The sequence below is a fragment of the Carlito syrichta genome, unplaced genomic scaffold, assembly GCF_000164805.1.
Source record: "Carlito syrichta isolate Samal-C Ts95f unplaced genomic scaffold, Tarsius_syrichta-2.0.1 Scaffold312194, whole genome shotgun sequence".
Taxonomy (NCBI): domain Eukaryota; kingdom Metazoa; phylum Chordata; class Mammalia; order Primates; family Tarsiidae; genus Carlito; species Carlito syrichta.
In genome coordinates this window covers 151,637-176,015 of record NW_007256290.1, presented here as the reverse complement: position 1 = coordinate 176,015, position 24,379 = coordinate 151,637, and the positions used below count along the sequence as shown (strand labels likewise).

The 24,379-nt window shown below is 53.9% G+C and overlaps 3 protein-coding genes across 3 annotated transcripts in view; 1 reads left to right on the top strand and 2 right to left on the bottom strand.

Moving 5' to 3' along the window:
* Positions 1–282, top strand: part of LTB4R (leukotriene B4 receptor) — a 4,948-nt gene extending 4,666 nt beyond the window's left edge. Inside the window, 1 exon segment of the mRNA XM_021718416.1 lies at positions 1–282. This exon segment is cut by the window's left edge and continues 20 nt beyond it. Coding sequence (XP_021574091.1) covers positions 1–282 — 282 coding nt within the window.
* A 2,068-nt stretch (positions 283–2,350) lies between these two features.
* ADCY4 (adenylate cyclase 4) lies at positions 2,351–18,733 on the bottom strand. Its single transcript, XM_008069708.1, has 26 exons — positions 18,656–18,733; positions 18,214–18,401; positions 16,458–16,655; positions 16,175–16,336; positions 15,428–15,577; positions 14,517–14,665; positions 14,327–14,438; positions 13,488–13,615; positions 13,181–13,339; positions 12,790–12,922; positions 12,418–12,591; positions 9,700–9,743; positions 9,469–9,555; positions 9,224–9,293; positions 8,765–8,862; positions 8,026–8,110; positions 7,781–7,918; positions 7,074–7,184; positions 6,634–6,818; positions 6,349–6,433; positions 5,750–5,908; positions 3,714–3,860; positions 3,303–3,410; positions 3,072–3,186; positions 2,643–2,767; positions 2,351–2,565 (listed from the first exon to the last, which is right to left on the bottom strand). Exons 2-26 carry the CDS (start codon positions 18,370–18,372, stop codon positions 2,413–2,415), a joined length of 3,234 nt encoding a protein of 1,077 aa, XP_008067899.1. The 5' UTR covers positions 18,373–18,401; positions 18,656–18,733; the 3' UTR covers positions 2,351–2,412.
* A 1,038-nt stretch (positions 18,734–19,771) lies between these two features.
* RIPK3 (receptor interacting serine/threonine kinase 3) lies at positions 19,772–23,526 on the bottom strand. Its single transcript, XM_008069706.2, has 10 exons — positions 23,507–23,526; positions 23,175–23,315; positions 22,733–23,042; positions 22,145–22,290; positions 21,972–22,018; positions 21,596–21,766; positions 21,420–21,487; positions 20,806–21,171; positions 20,593–20,653; positions 19,772–20,117 (listed from the first exon to the last, which is right to left on the bottom strand). Exons 1-10 carry the CDS (start codon positions 23,524–23,526, stop codon positions 19,987–19,989), a joined length of 1,461 nt encoding a protein of 486 aa, XP_008067897.2. The 3' UTR covers positions 19,772–19,986.
* Between the last annotated feature and the right edge of the window lie 853 nt (positions 23,527–24,379).

Here is a 24,379-nt window from a genome sequence, read left to right as displayed (position 1 = left end):
TCCGAGGCGTCCAGCGCCCGCCGTGGGGGCACCCTGGGCCAGACGGCGAAAGGCGCCCTCCCCTCTCCCGAGCCCGGCCCCACGGAGAGCCTCGCCGCCAACAACCCTCTGGAGTGAAGCGAACTGAACGAGGCCCGCTGGAAGGACGTCCGCTCGCTCTCCTCCTGGCAGAATGCTCCACGCTGGCCTGACTCAATTCTGTACCCGGAGGAGGAGCAGGGGCGTGGCGGGCTGGGGTGCAGCGGAAGAGGAGGTGCGGGTGGGGCAAGGGAGGCCGAGTGAGAGAGTGCCCCCTCCTGACTCCCGTGGGCAGCTTTACGATTAAAGCCGAAGTTGAAATCGGGTCAACCCTGTGAGTGGGGCGTGTGTGCTATGGGGGTATTGGGGTGCTTGGGAGTGCCCTGATAAGGTCCCTCTCAGTAGTTGAGAGTCATATCCTTTAGCTTCTCATGATTGACAATTGTGGAAGGAAGACAAAGACAGACATAGAAGCCTCTCTATCCCCCACCCCAGGGGATTCTGAGGTAGGTGCTCTGCAGATCATACTTAGAAAAACACAATCTATGGATTCCTTTTTTTTTTCTTGGGTTGGAGTCTCAATCTGTCACCCAGGCTGGAGAGTGCAGTGGCATGCTTGTGGCCACCGCAGTCTTGACCTGCTGGGCTCAGGGGTTCTTTCTGCCTCAGCTTTCCAAGTAGCTGGAATTACAGGTGCCTGCCCCTACACCCAGCTAATTTGTTGTTGTTGTTGTTTGAGTTTGAGTCTCACTCTGTTGCCCAGGCCGGAGTACAGTGGCACGCTCACAGCCACCCCAGCATAGACCTGCTGGGCTCAAGCGATCCTTCCGCCTCAACCTTCCAAGTAGCTGGAACTACAGGCGCATGCTACCATGCCTAGCTTATTTTTTGATTTATTGTAGAGATGAGGTCTCCCCAAGTTGCCTAGGCTGGTCTTCAACCCCTGAGCTCAGGCAATCCTCTCCCCTCGGCCTCCCAAAGGGCTGGGATTATAGGCTTGAGCCACTGCGCCTGGCTAATTTTTTGCTTTATTGTAGAGACGAGGTCTTGCCAGGTTGCCCAGGTTGGTCTTGAACCCCTGGGCTCAGGCACTCCTCTCGTCTCTGCCTCCCAAAGTGCTGGGATTACAAGTGTGAGCCTCCACCACCAGGCCTGTCTACAGACTCCTAAGGGAGTCTGTCTAGGAAGACCACCCATGTGGGCTTATCAGTCCAGACTCTGTGACTCAGGAGACTTTCTGAGCAAACAGAGTGGCTTAAAACATTTTCCTAGAAGCCTGTGATAACTATTCTTGCTATCACGACTCCAACTTCCTGCCAGTAATCTTTGTCCTCTAAGCAGGAGATGCTCTGGGGAACTGCCTTCCTTTTTTCCATCTCACAAGGTGGCCTGACCAAGTTTTCAGATCTCATCCTCTAGCATTCTGCACATTGACATCTGCTAGACCCCACACACATCCTGGCACAGGGTGGGGCTGAGGGACCTCTCTGGCCATGGACACCCCCGGGAAACAAAAATTCCTAAAAGTGAGAGAGATGAGTCATTATTTCCCAGGGGTGACTGTTGTTCTAGAGAACCTTGGCCCTGCTCAGGCTGACATTTTAGGGAGATGGCAGCAGTGTACCTTTTGGATCTTTCCCATAAAAAAATAAAAGAGCAACTAGGAGAGCAAAACCAACAATCTATGTGAGAGATCTGCAAAAAACCTGGGATGTCAAGATAACTTCCACGGACCCCAAAATATGAGCTGGTGAGAATGAGCCCCAATGATGCTTCAAGACCCATATGTCAACATCTGTGCAGAAGGATGCAGAAGGAAGCAAGGGAGCATCTGATGAACCTGAGAACAAAACTCCACACCGTCTGCAGGTCCTTATTGGAAAGAGTGGTGGAACAATTTGAGAACAGCCGCAGAAACTGAGAAGGACCTAATAGATTATTTCCCAGGCCTCTCACCCATTCTGCATTAAGCAATTCATGGGTGCTAGTTTGTGTTTGTTGAATGAATAAAGGTCAAATGACATTTCTCTGGAGAGTCCTTCCAATATTTGTGGGCAGGGAGCAGGAAAGGACAATTCCTTGTGTTGAGTCATGTAGCAGAATTCTTTATGCTTCCCAGGTTTACAAAATACTGGAATTGGGTTGGCAGGGAGGTTGAGGAAGTCCTCTTCCTGAGCTTTTGTGACAAAGCACTCCCTTCCAACACACACACACACACACACACACACACACACACACACACACACACACACTCCATTTGGCCTGGGGAAAAAACCCCATCCTAATGAAGGATGAGGAGAAGATGACACTCAGGTATATCAGCGGCTTCTGACATAAATTGGCCCCAGACATCCCAGAGTCTCTTTATTAAGGATCTTAGAGGCGGGTGGTGTCTCAGCCTAGAGTGGCCGAGGGAGGTCCAGTTCGTATCAAGTCTGTGTTCAGAAAGTAGGTGCAGAGCTGCCCTTTGCCTTTGACCTTGATGACACCTCGGCTGTAGCAGGTGTAGCCCAGGGACTGTAGGGCCCGGGCTGTTTCCTCAGTCACCTACAATTGGAGGGAGGTGAGGGAGGGTGGGGTGGCCCTATCCTTACTCTCCTTCTCCCATACCCCCAATGCCTCACTTGGATCTTGCCAAGGACTCCTGTACTCTCCATGCGGCTGGCCACATTCACTGTGTTGCCCCAAATGTCATATTGTGGCTTCTGGGCCCCAATCACTCCAGCCACTACTGGTCCATGGTTCAATCCTGATAAGGGGTATGGTAATGAGAGACCCTGATGGGGGGGGGGGCTTTGAGAGGGAAGAGAGGTAGAGGGAGCTCAAGGAATGGGGGGAAGGGAGACAGGCCTAGAGAACTTAGGAGATAGCGGGTTCTCTAAGGTTGGAGGAGGAAAGTGAGCCTCACAGCTCCTGACCTAGCAGCTTCATGCTTCCTCTCAGGGAGTGAGTCAGGAGAGGGAATCCAGGAATGAGCTGAGGAGCAACTAACAAAGGGGCAAGCTTGGGCAGGTGAGGAGGTGCCAGATTACCCTGCAGAAGAAGGCACTCACCTACACGCAGACGGAAGTTGTTGAACGAGTGCTTGTTGATGACATCCAGCTTAGACCCCAGGGCCACCGCAAATTCCACCATGGTGCCAAGATGGCTGCAGCTCCGCTCAGCATCCTGGCAATAGGCCCACCCATGAGGACAGGCAAAAGAGGGCACAGGAATAAGTTCCACTTATGGGCCAGCTAGTGGGAACCCAGAGAAAGTGGGTAGGTAAGGAAAGGTTGCTATACCTGTTGTGCATCCTGCCCAGAGGTGGCGTTTAAACCTGTGGCTGCCATGTAGGTGCTGCCGATGGTTTTGATCTTCTCCACTCCACTGAACTTGGGCTTGGAGAGCAGCTGTATAGACAGGAGGCCTGTCCCCAGTCTCTCTCGCTGTCTACCTCCCCTCTGCCTGAAGCCCAGCCCCAGGTATCTGGAGGCTAAAGGACCAGACTGGGCAAGAGAGGATAGTGGCAGGGAGGAATGAGTGGTAGTAGGAAAAGCTGCTGGAAAGGGTAGAGCTTGGGGATCAGAGAAGGATAAGCGGGGCTGGTCAGGAGAGGACTGGCCTCGTGACCTGGGAAGCAAAGTGGAAGGAGGGACTGGTGGGCAATTCTAGAATCCAGGACATAGGGTCTGGGAGAGCCTTGGAGTTGTCACCTCATCAAAATCGGCTATTATCTCGTTGAGCAGCCGCAGACACTCTAGCCCTTCGTGGTTGATGTTGGATTCAGAGTAAAACTCCTTAAAGTCTGGGACTGAGGCGAAGAGGACACAAACACACTCGTAGGACTGGTGGTAGAGATCCTGGGAGGACAAAACTGAGGTTGGGGGTGCACGGCACATTCCTCTTCCTTCCAGGTCTGCTCAGAGCCCTCCTCCTGTGGCCACACTCCTAGTCCCCTTGTTTAAGAAGGATTGAGCAGGAGGAGACATGTAGGGCCAGGTTATCCCAGGGATGTGACTCAGGAGTCAAAGACTGGGTCTTATGTGATTCTGGGAGATACAGAGATTTGGGGTCAGGATCACCTCACAAAAATGTGAAAGGAGTCACTCCTAGAACTGGGATCATGTCAACAGAAATGAGTTTTATATCCTATCTTATTGCTGAAAGGTGTTAAGTCAGTCAAGTCAGTTTACAAAGGTAGCTACAATTCAGAAGATAAAAAAGCATCAATAGAAACTATAGGGACAAAGAAAAATAAGAATAAGATGATAAAAATGAAATAGAATCTGGGGGTGGTTCACAAAATGGTGCCATGAAGTCCTTGTTAGTCCTAAAAAGCTTTAGTCCTGGCTCTGAGCTTTCTAGCAGCCAATATGAAGAGAGAAACAGGATCCGTCACAAGATTCCCTTTGTCTATGAGAGAAGAATCCAGAAGTGTAGCTACTCCCCATCTTGAGAGCTGAGAGCAGGTGGTGGGAACATAAGACTGTGAAATAACCCCTGAGCTGTTTCTTTTAACATCCATTAGGCCATAATCCCAGGTTAGTCTTGAACCCGTGGGCTCAGGCTCAAGACCAGCCTGGGGAAAATTGGTGAGCCCTTGTCTCTACAATAAGTCAAAAATTAGCTGGGCATGGTAGTGTGTGCCTGTAGTTCTGGCTACTTGTAAGGCTGAGGTGGAAGGATCGTCGGAGCCCAGCAGGTCGAGGCTGCAGTGGCCGGGAGCGTGTCACTGTACTCCAGCCTGGGCAATGCAGTGAGACTCCAACTCAACTCAAACAAAACAAACAAACAAACAAACAAACAAACAAAAAACATCCATTGATATAGGCCAGGAGCATTTCCACAGGGCTGGATGATAGTGGTACAAATATGTGGGTGACTGTCTGATGGCCTGATGATAGCAAGAGTTTTGAGGATCTGGAGCAACATTATCTGATAAAAATTTCTGTAATGATGGAAATGTTCTCTATCTATGCTGTCCAATAGTGTGGCCATTAGTCACATGTGTTGAGCCCTTAAAATGTGGCTAGTGCAACTAAAGAAGCTAATTTTTTTTTTTTTTTTTTTTTAGTTAGAGTCCCACTCTGTCACCCAGGCTGGGGTGCAGTGGCATGCTCATGGCCACGGCAGCTTCGACCTGCTGGGCTCAGGTGTTCTTTTTGCCTCAGCCTTCCAAGTAGCTGGAACTACAGGCACGTGCCACCAAGCCCAACTAATTTTTAAAAAAAATTTATTATAGAGATGAGATCTTGCCAAGTTGCTCAGGCTGGTCTCGAATCCATGGGCTCAGGCAATCCTCTTACCTCGGCCTCCCAAGGTGCTGGGATTATAGGCATGAGCCACCGTGCCTGGCCAGGAAATTAATTTCTTATTTTAATTAATTGACATTTAAATGGCCATATATGGCTAATGGCTACTATATTGGATAACACAGTCTAGAGAGACGGGTGGACTGTATCCTCCAGACAACTCCCATCAGCCCCTGACTAAGCTTCTGGAAGGTATGGAGTGGTTGTGAGCTAGAGAAGACACTCCTTCCAAGTAAGATTTTGAAATGCAGAAATTCCAAGCTCACCAAAGACAGAGCCTGAGATCTTGTGTAAACAGAGGCACTTGACAGGGACAAAGGCGTGGGTGACACCAACCCACTGAGGTAGTTCAGAGAGGATAAGACACAGGCCAAGGCTTTCATCCAAAATTAGTTGCTGTGGCATCTGGGGCTCAGGAGTCAGGGGTCGGGAGTCACCTCATTGCGCCGGTTCTGGCCAATGAACTGGGGGGCCACGTGCGCAGGAAGCACGTTCTCCAAGAGCAGCCGAGTCAGGTTCTCCATTGTCTCGGTCTCCTCCCGCTCCTGCCTCAGCTTCTTCTTCCACAGGAAGTCCAGGCGGCAGTAATACTCATTCTGGGAAGGGTCACCAATGGAAGACACAGTGCAGGGGAAGTTCCAGCTCCTGAGTGTTCATGAATGCAGGAGAAGCCCCACTCCATGATGCCTGAAATCACCCGCCCCCCCACCCCTAGTTTAGAGAAAGGGCTTAAGGTGCAACAATCTTTGGAGAGATACTACCCTCGAAAGTAGATTCAAACTAGAGGGGACAGAGTTGGCTGTAAACTTTTTTTCTTAAGATTGGGGGTAAGAGGAAGAAGGAATGGGAAGAGCTTGAGGGCACTCCTCCTGGGGAGCGAAGGAGAAAAAAGGGATCAGGAAGTCTAGCTTAGAAGCTTCGAATGGGCACATCACTTGGGCTCAACCCTGGAGACAAGAGAGACCAAGTCACAAATATGGTGACCTAGCCTCACCACTCATAGTGAGGCCCTGGAGTGCTGAGCTGGGTGACATACCTGCCGAGCCAGGACAAGGAGGGTGAAGAAAAAGATGAAGAAGGAGATAGCTCCCATCAGTTTGGGATCCTTCAGTACTCCTGGCCTGAGGAGGTCATGGATCAGTGTTACCCTTTGCTCCATCCCTCCACCCTTCCCTGCTCCCAGTGCCCATGTAAGCCTCAGTCTCCCTCCCACTTTGCCCTATGAGTGGTTCAGGCCAGAGAGTCGAGGATGGCTCTGCTGTGTCCCATCTCATCCCCATCCCAGATGGCCCAGGCACCTTGGTCCAGCAGCTGCGCACACCTGGAGTCCAAGGGGTCCAGATAGAGGTAGGCAATGAGGCAGTCGGACAGCCAGGCATGAGAGTGCAGGAAGAGGGAACAGGAGGCCATCAGCCACAGCAGTAGCAGCAGCAGCTTCAACTCGAAGCTCATGTGCAGAAAAAGGGAGCAGGACAGGAAACCCAGCACGCAGCAGTGCATGGAGTACTGCAGGGCCAGGCAAGGTGGTCATGAGTGGGCATGTCCCACTGGCAGAGTGGGAGAACACCCAAGAGGTCCTGTCCCGTCCCTCCCAGGCCTGGGTCCAATCATATATACAAACACACACTGGGTGTGATTTACATCGGTTCCAATCCACAAGATGGAGTGTTCTTCAGCTAAGGAGGGAGATTGAAGCAGGAGTGGGCTGGGCTCAGGAAGAGTCTGGAGAGGGAGATTTCAGGGCTGTGTGGGAACACTCACTGGGACACTGATGAGAGGCAACGACCCAGGGAGCTCCCAGGAGAGGTTGAAAGTCACGGAGGACACATTGAAAGCCCGGAAAGGGCAGTCGGATGATGCTGGTAAGACGAACTGCAGAGGAGATGAGGAGCTGAAGGGGCAGGCATCTCCTTGGGCATAATGTGGCTGGAGCCAGGTTTTGGCTAATCCAGGGATGTGTCAAGGACAGACTTGTTCAAGGGGGCGGATTGTGCTATTTCTGGTTAATGGGGGAGCATCAACATTGAAGTCCTCGATGGGGGAGGGATTGCAGGAGGGCATCAAGAGTAGTGGTCTAACATGGATCCATTGTGTGAGCTCTTGCCAGCTACTTAACCTGTCTGGGCCTTAGCTTCCTCTTCTGTAACTTGGCTGGGGGATGATTCCTAAGTGCCTTCCAGGGATAGAATTCTAGGAATGATTCTAAGTTCTGAAAAATCAACCAAGTGAGCTAAGTAATAAACATCTGCCTACATAGAAAAAATATAGGAAAGATGTCCACCAAAATGTTATTAACAACAATTATGCCCAGGTTGGGTGTGACTGTAATTTTTTTCTTCTACTTGTACATCATTTCCAACATCCCCCGGGTTAGTCCAGCTGCCCGCCCAAATCCAGGGGTTCCCTTTCAGTCTCTGGAAGGTCCAGCATGCCCTGATGGGAGTGGGTAGGGTCCCCGCTGCCCTCACCAGGCTGGCAATGGCCATGGCAAAGACAAGGAGGATAGTGGCGGTGCCCAGGGCTATTCGCAGTCCTGGTCGTGTGGCCACCAGGCCAGACAGTGCAGGCAGCCAGTGCAGCATCCTGGGACCTTTCAGGACACACTTCTGTGGAGGGAATATGGGTATCTTAGCCATAGGGCTGGGGCACCTTCTTCAGGCCAGGCCATGGCCAGGGCACCAACTTGCCACTTCTGCCCCCCAGCCCACCTCACCATCAGGTCCTCTGAGAAGCAGACGAAGAGAAGAAGGAAGAAGAGGAGGAAGGTGATGCTATAGGTGATGGCCAGAGCTGGGGGCCTAGGGGAAAGAAGAGTGAGGCCATGAAGGGTTAGAAAAAAATAGTCTTCCTGTGTGCTGTGCAGATGCTGTGTAAGCTGAGTGGGAGATGGGGGGCGAGGTCATAGAGGTCCTGATCAGCTGCCAGTGATCCAGGCTGATAAAAGACATTACGTGCTGATGATCTGGGAAAGCTTAAGGATCTACGGCAGTGTTGGGGTGGAACAGGGACCAATAAGGTAGAAGGTGGAGGATCACAAGGATGGCCAAGGCTGTGGCAGGCCACTCTCTGGGTCTTTAGGCCAAAGCTCTTTAACCAGGCTGAGTTTTGAACAAGTCTTCACTCCTCCTAGCAGTGGGCTAGAAATGAGAACCTACTTTCTAAGCTCACTCCTTAGCTGTGACATTTGGATTCTCAATAGGAAAAAAACCTCCTTCATGGGGATGTCATTAGCACCAAAAGAGACTTGCATATGAAAACGTTCGGGTCATGTAGAAAGTCCACAGGATGTACACTATTAAGATGAGGGCTGTGATTATCACTGGTCCCCCAGAACATGCGTTTCCTCTGTGGGTAAGTGCCTGAGGCTAAGGGAAGGGGGTGAAGGAAGAAAATGTGGGTCAAGGGGATCAGTGTATGAGGGCCAGGGCTTCCCTTGCCCGGGGCTCTCTCACCTGTTTGTCACCAGCATCTGAATGATGAAGTTGGAGAGAAAAATCAGGAAGGTGCAGGCTTCATAGTATTTGAAGGCAGGGAGCGCAGAAAGTCGATACTGGAAAGGGGAGGAGGGTGCTGGGAGTGGAGGCAGGGCACCAGAACTGCCCACCACCTTGAAGGTGTCACTTCCAGGCAAGGGATGAGTTTCCCAGGCTCATTGCCCCACCCTCTAGTTCAGTTCCATGTAGCCCCTACCAGTTCTCCAAGGAGCTATGTACCCTCCTCCTCCCCCTATCACCCAGTAACTCAATCTACAGGGTGACTTTCCTTGAGAGAGAGGCACAAGCTCCTCATCCCCAGGATCACAAACTGAGCAGACCTGGGGAGGTGAGGCAAGGACACAAGGGCTGACCACTCCTCAGGGCCAAGGGATTAAAGTTGAGAAATCCTTTGGTGCCACCCATCCCTCAGCTCACCTCTTTCTCCATCTCCTTTTCTCTGAAGTACAGTGTCAGTGGGTTGAAGTCCTTTGACTGCTTCCACTGTCTGGTGGGAGGTGGGGGGCATTCTCACCAGAGAGGAAAGGGTAGGGCGGAGCAGAGAGAAGGTGGCAGGGGATGGTCAGGTAAGTCTTCCCTCCAGGTCCTTAGGGAGCACCATCCCTCCTCTACCATATGACCTTGAGGCCTCTGACCCTCCCAGCCCTCTTTGTTTTTCGTACTTCTGAGAGTTGAGCTGCTCAATGACCTGGAAGAACTTGGCATCCCCAGTGTCCAGCTCATCATCTAGTCCCCGGGGGGTACGGCTCCTGCACAGTGAGAGCCAAGCCTGTCACCACAGAGACTATCAAAAGCATCTGGGCAAGGCAGGAGCACCCTCCACTCTGCCCCAGGGAGGGTGGAGGTGAGCCACCCAGACAGCCTCACTGTCAAAGACACTCAGGCCTCCTTACCGGTCCAGGCTCCACTGGGGGCTGAAGGAGGCCAGGGCCTTCTCCTGTTGGGAGAGCACATTGAGGAGCAGAAGAGAATGGTGAGTCTGCCTCTGCAGCGAGGGAGACCATAAACTCCATTGCATGTTCTATACATGTCCTTGACCTTGTTTGTTCCCCCCGCCCTGAATGACGGCTCTCTCTCTGTCTCTCTCTCCTAAAATGCCACCTGCCCTTGAAGGGGGATCAAACCCCATTTCCTCCTTAAAGGTTCTTCCTGATTCTTTAGATCCCCCCAGGGTCTTTATACCCTTTATTTCCTCATAGTTTCCATCACTTGCTGAGCAATCCTTTATCTTCTATAGGTAAGTGTCTCACCTTCCCTTACAACTGCGTAAATTCCAAAGGCAGGGACTTTCCTATTACCCTTGGATATCAAAACAATTTTTGTTGGTTTAAGTTGAAGTGATAATGCAGAAGATTCGACTCCTCTTTGGCCTTTTCTGAGGTCAGGCTGAACAGATAACAAAGAAAGGGAAAGAAAGGGGAAGAGGAAGGGTAATAAACCTGATCACAGACATCCTCTTCTTCACCAAAAGGAATGCACAGTGTATGCAGAATATGAAAATGAGCAGGCAAATAAAGCAACTGCCGAGAGAGAGAAAACGAAGCTTTGTGGGTCACTGTCTAGTACAGGAAGTATGGTGAGCATTCGTCCCTGCTCCCCTCGGTTCATGTGAAAGAAGCAGAGTCACAGGGTCATATCATCCCCAAACCCAAACCTGGCATTTGGTTTTGAGAGGGGGAGATAGAGATAGTCATATCTCTAGCTATGGCCCTGAGAACTAAAAACAAAACCCTAAGTCCTCAATCGACCCCAGAGAAACCTTAAAACTGAGTTCTCAGCCATGACACACCTTGTTATACCCTCTCCTTTTTGTGGTTTAGACACAACAAAACTGACCAGCGTTAATGTTAAAATACAGATCACAAGTCTGACAAAATAGACTCTTTGTGGCAATAAGATATCAAATTATAAACAAGACCTACGGCCATGGCAAACCAGGGTTAAGTCACGCACCTCTACACTTAAAGAATAAACTATGTTCTAACTGCTACAGGTTGTTCTCTCTCTAGCTGCTAAACAAGCACTGGCCTCGAGATAAGCTACTATAGCTCATCCTCCCCAGGCAACAGCTAACTGACCCCCAGTCCCTGTTCCACAAGCCATAACTATAACTTTGGTTGGACAAGAGACTGGTTTCAGTGACTTTCTCCTGATAAGAGACCACTGAACAAGGACTGGTTATGGCCAGTTTCCAGAGGCTGTGTACTTCATGGCTCTGCTTCACCTTTTGATGTATAGGGCCTAATTATAATGCATTTACATTCTAAGTCTCCACCTCAAAGTGAACATGGGTGGCATGTAACGTGCATGCTTGCTTATCATTCATGTGCATGCCCCCTGTCATGAATATTCACAGATTCTCTTATATCCTGTTGAATATATATATTTGGCCAATCTAGGCAATTTAAATTCCTGCCTTACTCCTCCTGTCCTCAGAGTGTCTGCTAAAGTCTCTGCTGAAGGCTGTGCTTCATAGCCTGTCAGAATGGCCATCTTGCAGGCTGTAATCTTTTAGAAGAAATAAAACTCTCCTTTCCAAATTTATAAATTGTGTGATTTTTAAGTTAACAGGCCTATCTATGCATCTATGTCTAGGACTAACTTTGTTCAAACTACCTATCCACCCCTCAACACTTGTAAATTATTTGGAGTCAGGAAAAACATCTTATTCATTTCTGTCTTCTTAAGAACTAGTCTAGTACCTGCCATGGAGCAGATGTTCAGAAAATATGGAAGGAACGAATGGGTGAGTGGTACATACCGGCACTAACACTGCCCCGCCACTCAAAGTTCCACTCAAAGTGATTCTCAGGATTTCTACCATTTGATCCCTGGACCTTCAGGAGCTGAGAAGTCAATTTCTGGGCAAGTGATATCCTGCCTCAGGAGACACTGTCAAACAGGGGGTCCTGCTCCTCCACCCTGATACTTGCTACCTGCACACCCTTGGAGAGCAGCAGGAGATCTGACATGGGCTCTGGCAGGCATTCCTACCATGAGAATTGCACCCAAGATTATCTCACAGTTCCTGGACTTATAACAAGCTCCGCACACCCCTCCATCCCCACCCCAGAGGTCTTCTGCAAAACAGTTGGGCTTTGGATACTTCCTTCCCCTTCCTCCTGCCAGCTTAACCCTCTGACCTCTCCCCTACTCCATGTAGATGGAGTTAAGTACCCTCTGGAACCACTGCTGCCAGTGTTCGCTGAGGCCACTCCCCAGAGTTGAGGGGATTGAAGAAGAGAGGGTGCAGTTGCAGGACTTGAGTTAGACAGAGCCATTTTCTGGTGGTATGGGTGTGCAGCACTGGAATCAGAGTCAGGAGGAAGAGAGGTCTACTTTCTTTGTCGTGTCAGGGAAAGGGTCTCTCCTAAGTGGAGGCTGGAGAGCAATGGGCATGGTGTCTGTGGGGATCTTAGGGGAGCCTGGAGGGCAGTGATCTTTTGCTTGTTCTCTGGAAGGAAGGGGAAGCAGACAGTTCAGGACCTTAGGATATCCTGAATCATCAAGCGACTCACTGGTGGGGGTGCAGAGGAGGCTGGGAGTGGGGCTTGAGGACAATGGGGGTGGGTTTACCTAAGTCCTGGGACTTACAATAAAGGTACACATACCGGGAGAGGGGTTGAGGTGGACACAGGGCTGTCTACATGGCTTAGGTGGGCAAAAGGCTTGGCTGCACCCCAGGACTCCAGGTAGCGGGTCATCAGCAGTGATGGACGCATCTTGGGGCCCTCAAGAGAGGACAGCAAACCTCCCGAAGCGCCCTTCTCGTCCTCCTCCTCGGCCTGGAGCATATGAGGGCTGAGAGTAAAGAGCACAGACTTCCCCAATTCTTCCTACCCCCCCTTAGAGGCTTGTGTCTCCCCACCTCCACACCCTGCCACTAAGACCTGGAACTCAGTCTCTGGCATGGAAGAGATCAAGCATGCTGGCTGTGGGGTGGTTTATGTAGGCTGGCCCAGGGGTCCAGGCTGGGGTTTTACCCGGGGATCGATGACCAGGTAGGTGGGCTCCCCTAGCTCCCGAAGGTACGGGTCCCGGTGTTCCATGCCTGCATCCTCCACAGCATAAGCCCCTGCCAGCAGGGCCAGGGTAGCCCTTGTGATGTGCACTCTCCTGAAAGAAGGGAGCAGGGGGAGTCGGTTGGGCAGACCTCCAAACCTCTCATTTCTTTCAAAGATCATCTCTGGAGGTCTAACTTCAAGAAAGGCCCTGTGTTATAGGAGGTGCATCCCAGTTCCCCTCCTTGCACCCCAGAATCTCCCCAAGCCCCACATAGGATTGTAGTCATCTTAGGGAACTAGGAAAAGAGTGGCAGCATGTGGGAGGCCTGGTTGGCTTCCTGCTGTAGTCCCCCGGGGCCCCAAGTCTCACCCTGGTACACCGCCCGCCTCCATGTGGTTGGCCAGTGTGACGTCATGGGACCAGACATCGTACTGCCATTTTTGCAGCCCGATGACTCCACAGAGCACGCTGCCCGAGTGCACACCCACACGCATGTTGATGTCCACACCAGTGGCTGCCCGCAGTTTCCTGAGCACAGTGTTGTGTGGGACAGTCTGAGTCCTGCCTTCAGCCTTGCCTGTGCCACACCCCTCCTTTCAAAGAGGACTTCCACCAGTCCGCCAGTTTCCTCCCACATCCATTCTCGGCGTCCCTTCTGCCCGCCCCCTGGGCTGACCTGATGGCCCGGCACATGTCCAGTCCCATGCGCACACAGTTGATGGCGTGGTCTGGCAGTGAGAGCGGCAGCCCTGAGACACAGTAGTAACAGTCCCCCAGGATCTTGATCCGCATGCATTCATGCTCCTGGGAGTGTGTGTGTGGGTGTGTAGAGGAACCTGGTTAGAGGCCAGAGGGGTAGGAGGGAGTTGGGAAAAGTGGGGGCGAGTGTGGTGTTCCTGAAGGATTTCTGAGGTTGGGAGTGTCTAGGTCAGATCTAGGGACTCCCTTAACTTGATTTGGGGCTGACTGAGGTCTCCCGTGCAGAGCTCTTTCTCAGAAGGGTTTCCCAAGAGCTGGATGTCTGTGGCTCTTTCCAGTTTTGGCATATGTAGGGTGTACCCAGATTTGGATATATGGAAGTAGCCCCATGATTGAGAGGTTGGGGAAATCCAATAATTAGTTGCTTGGAGAAATCCCTGGCGCCTGAGCAGGTTGCTAGGCTGAGGTTGCTTAGGGCAGAAAATTCTCTTGGCAGGGTCTCCCAAAACTTGGGCATCAGAAAATCTCTTTACATTTGTTTGTAGTGTCCAGAGACACGTATGTTGGGACTCTGGGCATGTTTGGGGCATTGTGGTTGGGACATCTGTGGAGATGTTGAGAGGTTTGAGGTGTGTGGCGAGCAGCTTCATGACTGGGAGTATCTGAGAGGGTTTCCTCCTTCCATAGAGCATCCAAGAGCCTGCCTGGGCTCTGAGGTGGGACTGGGATCTTATAAGATGGGACTTTCCCTTGGAAGGGCCTTCCCAGGATGGGATACTGTAGGGTTCCTGGCTGGGGAGGGAGGTCCCCTCTGACCTTAGCGATCTGGTCGAACTTGCCAAAGAGCTCGTTGAGCATGAGCACCAGTTCCTTAGGGGAGCACTCGCTGGCCAGCCGTGTGAAGCCCACGATGTCAGCATACAGAACACTGCGCAGGGCAGACTGCATCAGTGGGATCAGAATCTCAGCCCACAGGCCCCTTCCCTCCAGCCATCCTTCCTCATACCTAACTCCCTGGTGCCTTTTGACGTAGAGGCTGTGAAAGTTGTTGGTACTCTCTGGTCGTGACCCCTGCCCAGCCTGCAGTCGTGCCATGATCTCTGCCTTCATCTCTTGGGCCAGGTAGGCAGGAAGGATGGACAAGAGAAGGTGCTCCTGGAAGAGGTCACTATGAGCACCAACTCTTCTGCACTCGCAAGCCATTAGCCCCAGCTCCCAAATCACTCGAAAGTCCACACGATACCCCACCTGTACCAGTCCCTTCAGGATGCTCCCCCAGGTCATCCAGCTTTATACAGCAGGGCTCCAGGACCCCATCCTACACTGATCACCTTTAGGGACTGAACTCCCCGTATCAGTGCCTGAATTAGAGTTCTTCACATGATATAATAATGTTCATAACGTTCTCAATTGCTTTCATAACTTTGGTTTGTTTGAGTCTCACAACAACCTTCCAAGATAAGCAATTGACACTTTTTTTTGAGTGGGGATCTTGCTCTGTGGCCAAGGCTGGAGTGCAATGGCAGGATCATGGCTCACTACAGCCTCGAGTTCCTGGGCTCGAGGAATCCTCCTGCCTCAGCCTCCTCAACAGCTGGTACTACAAGGTTATGCCACCACATCCAACAATTTTCTAAAAAATGGCAAAGACAGGGTATCGCTATGTTGCCCAGGCTGGTCTCGAACTCCTGGTCTTAGGGGATCCTCCCATCTCGTCCCTCCCAAAACTCTGGGACCACAGGCGTTAAGTCACTGCGCTCCACCGGGTCGATAGCCACGTTTTATGCAGAAAATGAAACAGAAGGTCAAGAGACCTGCCCAAAGTCCCTCAGCTAGGGAAAGAGCTCCGTCATGTAACCTCAGCTACTCCTCTTTCCCAGCACTGGTCCCGACCCGCCTCCTAGGCCTGGGGCTGACCTGGTGCTTCTTCTCGGTGTCCAGCCGCCGGCGTGAGTGCAGGGAGCTGAGCGCCTCCCGGAAGGTGGCGCGCAGCGCGCGCTCCATCAGCGCCTTGTGATAAGCTCCCGCCACGTTCCCGCACAGGAACAGCACCGCGTTCGCTCCCAACTGTGGGTGGATGCCGGCCTCAGAGGGCGCATGTCCCGGGTAGGGTTGGAGTGGTTAAGTACGGAGCTGGAGTTGGTCTCCAAGACCGGCTAGGGGAGGCCGGACTCTACAGTTAGAGACCCAAGTATTGCAGGACCTCTGGCGTCACACAGTGGGATCCGTAGGGGGCGTTTCCTCTCCCCTGCATTTCCCGCTCCAGACAGTTGGCTGCTGTGCCAACACGACCTCTTATGCCTAGAAACCTTAGCACGTACAGTTTCCTCTGCCTGGAATACCACTCCACCCTCCCTACCCGTCGCGCCCATTCCCGTCGCACAAAACTATTGTGACGCTCCGATTTTACCTTCTCCGAGTCGCCACGCCCCTAATCTGGGGGCAAACCACAACTCCCTTCCCTGCGGACTAGAACCCTCTTCTGGTATCGTTAGGCATGGCACCGCACTGGTGTCGGGGTCCATCTGTGTTTGCTCCCTGCGCCCAGCGTTGTGCCCTGCCTTGGAGTCACAACTCAGCAACCCCCGCCCCCGCGCCCCAAGGAGCCTCCAAGCGCGTGGCAGAACCCGCCCTGGGCGCAACCCGTGCTACTTGTGTGCTCACCTGCGGCAGCAGCGCAGGCCGCGAGTCCGGCTGCCGCCCAAGGTACAGCCCGAGGACCAGCAGGTGCGACAGCGAGGAGGCGAGGCCCGCGACAGCGGCGTCCCGCATGCCCAAGGGCAGCATGGCGTACACGGTGAAGATGACGAAGAGAAAAAAGGACACCTGGGGACGGGGCGCGGGTAGCTGAAGGTCTGCGTTGCACTGCTCAAGGCCTGAAGGGGGTTCGAGGCCAGGCCCTCCCTTCCCCACCGCCCACTTCCCGCTCGCCTGCCGACCCTCTCACCTGGTCCCAGGCGCTCACCACGCCCCCGGTGAACAGGAAGCCGTGGCCTAACGCGAGTAGCGAGGCCCACACGAGGCCTGACAGGGGGCGCGTCCAGCGCTGCAGTCGCTGCTCGCGGGAAGCGAGGCCCAGCAGCAGCGAGAAGCCGCCCAGCGCGCACAGCACAGTGGTCAGAAAGCTGGGGTCTGAGACTAGCTCCTGTGGGGAGGGGATGGTGAGGCAAAATTGTGGTGGGGAGCCTAGGGAGCTCGCCCAAGGACAGAAGGAAAGAACCAGACAGAGGAAGGGCTGACAGCTCCTCCGCCCAGTTCTGAGAAGTGTCTCAAACCCAAGAAGGAAAGGGGACCAGGCCCCTCCGCTTGCTATTCATCTTAGGTTGAACCATTTGAAGTTGTCTATTGTTGTTTTTAATCTAGGGTCAATGATCTCGTATGGTTCAACCTCTTCTCTAACTTGCATGCTGCTGCAGCGGCTGAGCCTGGAACACATACCCAGAAGACCGGGCTCCCACCCCATACTGGCTATTTGTGAATCCATGATCTTTCTGAGCCTCAGCTTTCACGTCTGTCCAACGGGAACCATGGCACCGCCTGGGGTCCTGAAGCAAGTGAAAGATCCTAGCTCATACAACGGCACATCGGAATGAATGTCTCCAAATCTGGCACTTTGCTCCAGGAGGTTCCCAGCCCGGAGCCCACGCGCGAAGCAGCGCTGGGACGGCAGGGGGCGCCGGAACCCGCAGCGCCCCTAACCTCCCTTGCCGTGGAAGGTTGCGATCTCGCCACCTGCCTCAGCTGCGGTGTGGAAGTCCCACCGCCTTCCCCGCCTTTTGACCCCACCTCTTCCCGGACTTCCGAGTGGGACATCAAGGACTGGCCGCGCCCCGTGATTTTCCCACCTTGCCTCCAAGGAGCCAAAAGAAAACCCGGAGCAGGCAATGTCCAGAAATGGAATTGAAGACCCTCTCCCTTCCTCCCCAGACAGGAACTGGAAGTAGGTTTATCTGGGGACTAAATGAGAGCGGGATGGAGGGTGCCTTCTGAGAGACTCTGGGTGCAACCGCCCCACATCCCCTAAAAGGGAGAGAAAACCAGGAAATAAATTCCCCTGGGGGGGGGGGCTGGTAAAATTTCCCCTCTGGAAAGTTGGAAAACCCGTAATGGATTTATTGTATTTTTTTTTTTTTTTTTTGAGTTGGAGTCTCACTCTGTCGCCCAAACTGGAGTGCAGTGGCCGCTTCCGGCCACCGCAGCCTCGACCTGCTGGGCTCTGGCGATCCTTCCGCCTCAGCCTTCCAAGTAACCGGAATTACAGGCATGTGCTACCACGCCTGGCTGATTTTTTGATTTATTGTAGAGATGAGGTCTCGCTGCCCAGGCGGGTCTCGAACCCGCGGGCTCAGGCAATCCACTCACCTCAGCCTCCCAAAGGCACGGAATTACAGGCTGAGCCACTGAGCCCGGATTTATTGTAGAACCAGCAGACCACAAAAGCTCATAAAGTGTGTTGGAACTCCCTCACAGAGAAGAGAAACACCCAGGACTCGACCACCTCCCTATGCAGACCGGGTGGAGTGACTTGCCCAAGGTCACTGCAATTCGTGGCAAGGTTTAACGCTTCTTTCTGGGCTCCCAGCAAAGAAAACACATAGGAAAGAAGACTCCACAAACGCAAACCCAGAAAATGCCCCCTAGGCAGTGACCCTCCCGCCGCAGAGGGAAGGCTAGGAGGAAGCCCGCCCCGAGGCCCTGCTCACCCTGCCGCTGGCCCAGGCCACGGCGAGCAGCGCCACCAGCGCGCAGAGCACGATCACCAGCAGCAGCAGTAGCAGCGGGTACTGCTGGCTCAGGCTGTAGTAGGTCTCGTAGAAGAGGTCTTCGCTGGGGGGCGGCCGGGGGCTGAAGAGGCGGGCCATGGTCTCCCCCACCCCGAGCCCCGGGTTACCTCCTGCGACCCGGCGGGCCCCACGGGGGCTGCCTCACCTGCTCCACGCCGCACCCCCAAGCTCGTGGCAATCCCGTCTCCTTTCAGACCCTGCCTGCGGCCTCCCAGGCCGCTCCCAGCTGGCGGTGAGGCGACTCCCCAGTCTTTCCCTCCTGCTCCCTCAAACCCACACTGTGGAGGTGCCCTAACAAAGCCTCATGGCCGGGGGACCGGGATTGTCCCGGGTTCCTCCTCCTGTCCCCTGAACTCACTGCCGGCGACGCTGCCGCAGCCGAGTCGGCTGGGCCCGGAGAGGGAGCCCGGGGGACCGGTGGTGGAGCCACGCTCGCTGCGACGCTATGGCTCAGAGCCCCAGGCGACAGGCGCTTCCCTCCCGGCGCCGCGGCCCCCCTCCCACTTCCCCGACGGGACAGCCCGGCCCCTTCCCGTGCGGGAGCCCGACTCCCTGGTCTCCTCCCCCACTTGGATTGTCTTTGCTAGCGTCATCGCTCCCCAACTTTGGCTTCCTCAAGGAAGGGGAATCTGGACAGTGGGAGAGATGTGGAGGGCCAAGGGTGGGATGGACCTAATGGGAAGAGTCAACGTGGGGGTGGAACTTGGGGATGCATGAGACTGAGGGAGGGCTGAGGGAGACTGAGGGAGGGCTGAGGGAGACTGAGGGAGACTGAGGGAGGGCTGAAGCCTGGCGAGGATGTAGAGAAGGGTGTGGGTCCCAGTGCCAGTGCCACATGGAGACTGGAATCTCCGTCACAGATGGGGGAACTCATTCCCTTGCTTCTCCACCCAGCTGGCAGCTGCTGTGGCTGTCCAAACCGACCATGCTCTTGGGTGTCCAGCTCGTGGGAGGGGGCTGTCTGTGTGTTGCTTGGTGGAGCCACAACTTTCTATCCTGTGACCAGCGGAGAATCAAAAGGGCTTCCACTCTCTAGGAAGCGACGTGGGTGCATGCGAGCATGTGGGGTGGGGGGAAGTGGCAGTAAGGGGGCTGATCTCTAAGAGCCCGGGGGTGTCTATGAGGCAGAGAAGGGCCAGGGTGAATTCTCACCCCGTCCCTTCCCAGGGCCTCACTGCGGAGTTAGAAGACCAAAAGAGAAGGGATCTCAGCCTCCACCCCTAGAATTTAGGCTTAGGGTGGGGTCACAGTCCCAGGCTCTAGAGGAAGCTCCCACCCTGATATTAGAATGGTCTGGGGAGTCAGGCTTCTGGGATTCCTTCCTGCTGCCACCAGCTGGGCCTTGACCTTGTGTGCCAGGCGGTTGCCCACTCCCAGCCCCCAGTATCCCCACTTCCTGCCTTGGTAGAGCTGCCTCCCCACTAACTCCTGCCCCCATCCCAATCCCTTCCTCCCCTGGCTTAACTCAGACTTTGGCTTGCATTCCATCACATTTATTGACTCCTGGGGGGCAGATCACAAAGTCAGTCTGGGCACAGGCTGGACTGCCCTCGAAGGAAGTCAGGGGTCACAAGGGCTGGTGCTCTTCCTCAACCCCTGGAGGCAGCTTAGAAATGACTTAATTCCCACTATAATTATACTGGCCCTGTGGCCCACTCCAGGCTTCAGGTTCTTTGCAGCCTTCTTTTGAATCTACTGGTGGGGATGCTGCCAGCCTCTACCCATGCCTGAGGGTGCCGGACCCTGCATGGGAAAGCCAGTCAAGTAGTTGTTGCTTCCAATCTGCACTCCATAGCAGTTCCATATGGTAAGAGATGGTGGCCCTTTAAAATAAATAGTGACGATGTTGGGAAGGTTTAGTGATTAGAAAGACAAAGAGAAGAAGGGTCGTGGCTATATCAAGGCGTGTGCCCTGTGCTTTCCTCTTCAGGCTGCCTCTCCAGAAATGGGTTTGCAGAAGCTAAAGGGAAGTGGCAACTGCCATTTGGGACCCTTTTTGCTGGGAGGTCCCCAGACTGCCATAACAACAAAGAGACTTAGGGAGCTCACAGACCTAGAGCTGGGGAAAGTTAGAAAAGCCAGGGATAAATGCAAGCTTTGTTGTGTAACCTCAGAGAGATTCTTTCTCAAAGGGTGTCAGTTGTTTTCATTTATTAAACAAGAAGCTTGGATTAGGTCGTCTTCTCCCCAACCCCCCACCCACGCCCTCAACAAGGTACCCAGAATCTATATGTAGGTCTTGAGGGAAAAGCCAGTGGAAGAATCGAGAAGGAAAAGAAAGGGGTGGAGAGTGGGTACCTGCGTTTGGATTTGGTTCTGGGCCCCAGGAGGACCAGTTCGTGCCATGTCCCTCAGCCTCCTGGAAACAACATGGAATGCAACATGGAGCTCTCAGGCCTGGCCTACACCTGGGTGTCCCACTGCATATCCTCTCAGCCCCAAATTTTTCCTGGCACGGGGACAGGACTCACAGGAGTTCTAGTACATCTCTTGATCCTACCAGTGTCTTACCGGATTCCCTTGGGGTCCATAACCTGGCGTCCCGGTCAAAGTGGAGCTGGGCATCTGGTTTCTGAAAGTTGAGGTCTCTGGAGTTTGGGGAGGTTGGGCCACTGAATCTGAAGCTATCCCTGCTGTCCTGGCATGCTGAACCTGCTCCTCCTGTGCCCTGCTCCGACTTGGGCATTTTTCAGGGACAGAGCTGGGGGACTCCTTCAGAGTCAGGTTTTTTAGCTGCTCATGAAGCATGGGATCATTGAAAGAGCACCGGCTTCTTGTTATTCCCCAAAAACCATCCACTTCTGTTCCTCTTTGGCTTGACTCTGGGGTAGACAATCTCCTGTTGCTGCTCCTGTGCTCAGAGAGAAACTTCTTTACCTGTGGGGACAGGAGGAGCTTGCTGGACAAGAATTGGGAGAGCCATGTCTTGGTCCATAATGTGTTGCCTGGGAACTCAGGGGTGGGGTGGGGTGGGGTGGGGTGGGATGGGGAAGGTGGGGATGAGGGTCAAGGCGCAAAAAACAGTGGTCAGTGGGGAGTCATGGCACGGCCAGGTGGTCATATTTTGCCATGTTGTATTGTGCTGACCAGCCCCTGGAGTGGGGTGGGGAATGCTGGGTGCTTACCATGGAGACAGCGGCATCTATCTTGTCCTCCACCAGAGAGAAGGCTTCACAGGTTTTTGTTTGGCATTCTGGAGGAACAGCAGAGTGGGTTGCAGGCATGCAAAATTTCTTTCCCTAGGAAAAACCTGCTGTCAGATCCGAGCCTACCCCAGCTGCTGGCTAGATGGTTAGCTCACCCTTGAAGGAGGGCCTCTTCTTAGGCTCATGGAGCCAGCAGCACTTCATTAACTCTGACAGTTCTTTCAAGCCAGGAGTCTCAGGCGCGGATCGGATCAGGTCAGGCGTTGGTGGCCGGATCTCCCTCTCACATACGGCGGTACGCACCAGTGATGTCTGGGCCTTCTCCACTGGGGTGGGGGTAGGGGATGAGATGAGAAGGCACTCAGGGTATGGGGGATCACTTGCTCCATCATGGAAAGAGTCAGGGAGTGGAGTCCAAGAGAGGGTGGTGAGGAGCCAGGAGGGCAGTCTAAGTAAGTAAACAGGAATGGGAAGCCTTTCGGGAAGAGGGCATTTGGGGTTAAGGAGCCCAGAGTCTGCCTAGAGTCTTACCTTCAGCTTCTCTTCCTGCTAGTACTGTCCACATTAGGATTCCGAAGCTGCAGGAAACACAAAGCTGAGGGCTGGCTTGGCTACTGGCAAGACTCCTCTTCCATATATCACCCCCTAAAAGGGTCCAGAAAGGTGTAGGAATCTGGGGTGTGTGTTTGGGGTGGATGACTTACCTGTAGACATCGCTGGCTTTGGAGGCCTTCTGGTTTACGTTACTAAACAGTTCTGGGGCCAAGTAGGCCAGAGTGCCTCCTGGTTCCCTGGACCCTGCCCCTGACTGTGAGCCTCCCTGAAATGTGGACAGGCCAAAATCTGCCAGCTGCGAAGGAAGGAAAGAAGGAGGAGATAGGGGGCACGGAGGAGGCCAGGCAGCCTCCAGAACCTTCCATCCCCTCCAGAACGTACAAGCACAGCTTTGAAAAGAGGGTGTGGAGGTTGAGAGGGAGGGTAGAGTCAGTGGGGCCCTTGGATGGGAGATCTAGGTGATCCGTGGGTGGCTCTGGGTCAAGGTCTGAGTCTCCCGGGCTAGGCCAGCCATGGACCTTTGGAGGGCCTGGTAGGGTCAGAGCCTCTATCACCTGATATGGCATGGGCTAAAATTCCTGGCTGGACTTTGACCCCTAGCAGCCTGTGTCCAGAGGGAGGGACTGAGTTTATCCAATAAACAGGGCTGCCACAAGTCCTGGGTCCGGTGGGCGGGGCCGGACCAGCTCTGGGGCGGGGCCTTGTCCCAAGGCTGCAAGGGGTGTGAATGGGCTGACCTTGGCGTGCAGATCTGAGTCCAGCAGAACGTTGGACGGCTTGAGGTCCCGGTGCAGGAGCACGGGGTTCTGGCTGTGCAGGTAACACATCCCGAGCACCACTTCCTGCAGCAGGCGGCAGCGGAGGGGCCAGGCCTGAGGACACTGGGGCTGCAGCATCCCCGCCAGGGACCCGTTCTCCATGAAGTGAGTCACCAAAGCCGGCCTGGGCATGCCGTCCCACTCCAGGTTCTCGGCGACTCCCATTAGGTGCAGCACGTATTGGCTACGCAGACTTGCCATGGCCTTCACCTCCCTGGATATCGCCTCCCTGCACCCCAGGAGAGAGCCGGAGTCGCACGCGGGTCCTGGGAAGACCACTCCCTTCCCTATTCAGGCCCCGGAGCAAAGCGGCTCCGCCTCCTCGGCCGGTTCCCGGCTGGCCCGCGCAGGGTTCACTCACGAGTTCACGATCTTGACCGCCACATCGTGGCCCCACGCCCTATGTCGCGCCCGGAACACGGTGCCGAAGCCACCTTTGCCGACGACCTTCGGGTTCTCCAATTCCTCGATGTCCACCACGCTGGCGGGGGCACCGTAGAGCCTGAGAGAGGGGTCCCGCCCACTAGCTGGTCACGTCCGCTCTGCTCCCCCCATTCCCTTGACTCAGCGCCGGCACCACCGTCCCCAGCCTCCCTTCGGGTCCCCACCGTCCCGGATCGCAGAGGCATGTCTGCGGGGCGCTCGGTGTGTGAACGTCGGAGGCTGAGGGTCGACGCCCCGCTACCCACTCACCATAACTTGACGCCAGACATCAGGCTGGAAGGCGCGAGGGGCTTCTGGAAGTGGCGAGCCGCAGGGATCGAGTGACTTCTGGGCCTGGAGTCTTTGGAAGAGAAGGGGAAGGGGGTCTAGAGAGGGGTTGGTTTCTAGACCAAGGTGGCGATTCCGCTTCCCGGGTCACTACCCCAACTCCGGGGGCCTTCACCAACTTCCTTCCCCTCCGGGCTCCTCTACAGTCCCGCCCCCGGGGTGTGGGGCGGAGCTAAATGGTACTTTTCTTTCTGCTTAGTGTTTCCTGTGCACCTGCTGCGTGCCGCGGCCACGTTAGGTGTAGCTGGGCGTTGAGGGTGCCACGGAGGAGTCTGCACCTTCCTGGGACCCACAATCAACCCACTCCTACAGCCAGTGTTTCTCCCTTTTTCCACGGGATTTCCTGCTTCACCACCTGCCAGGCCAGGGGTGGGGAGGAGATGGTGCTTAGGAAGGTTTTATCATTTTAGGGCTCAGCTCTCTCACAGCTGGCCTAAGAGCATAGCTAACACTTCCATAAAGCTTATCATGTGCCAGGTACTCATGCAAGCAAGGGTGTTTAATTCTCTTATTAACCCTAAGGGGATAGATACGGCTTCTGTTACCTTTTTACAGATGTGGAAACTGAGGCACTGATAGTGTAAGTACCTTGCCTAAGTCCATATGGAAATGATTTAGAGCCTGGCTCTGAACTATCAAGTTATCCTATTTTTCATAGGCTTAAGAGGGGTACCATCTAGCTCATTGTACAGGTGGCCAGGGAAGATGTGAAGCATCTAACAAACAGTGTAGTGAAGGGTCCCTATCTGTATTCTCTGACTTCCCCACTCACCTCCCCAGTTCCTGACAGGTGTT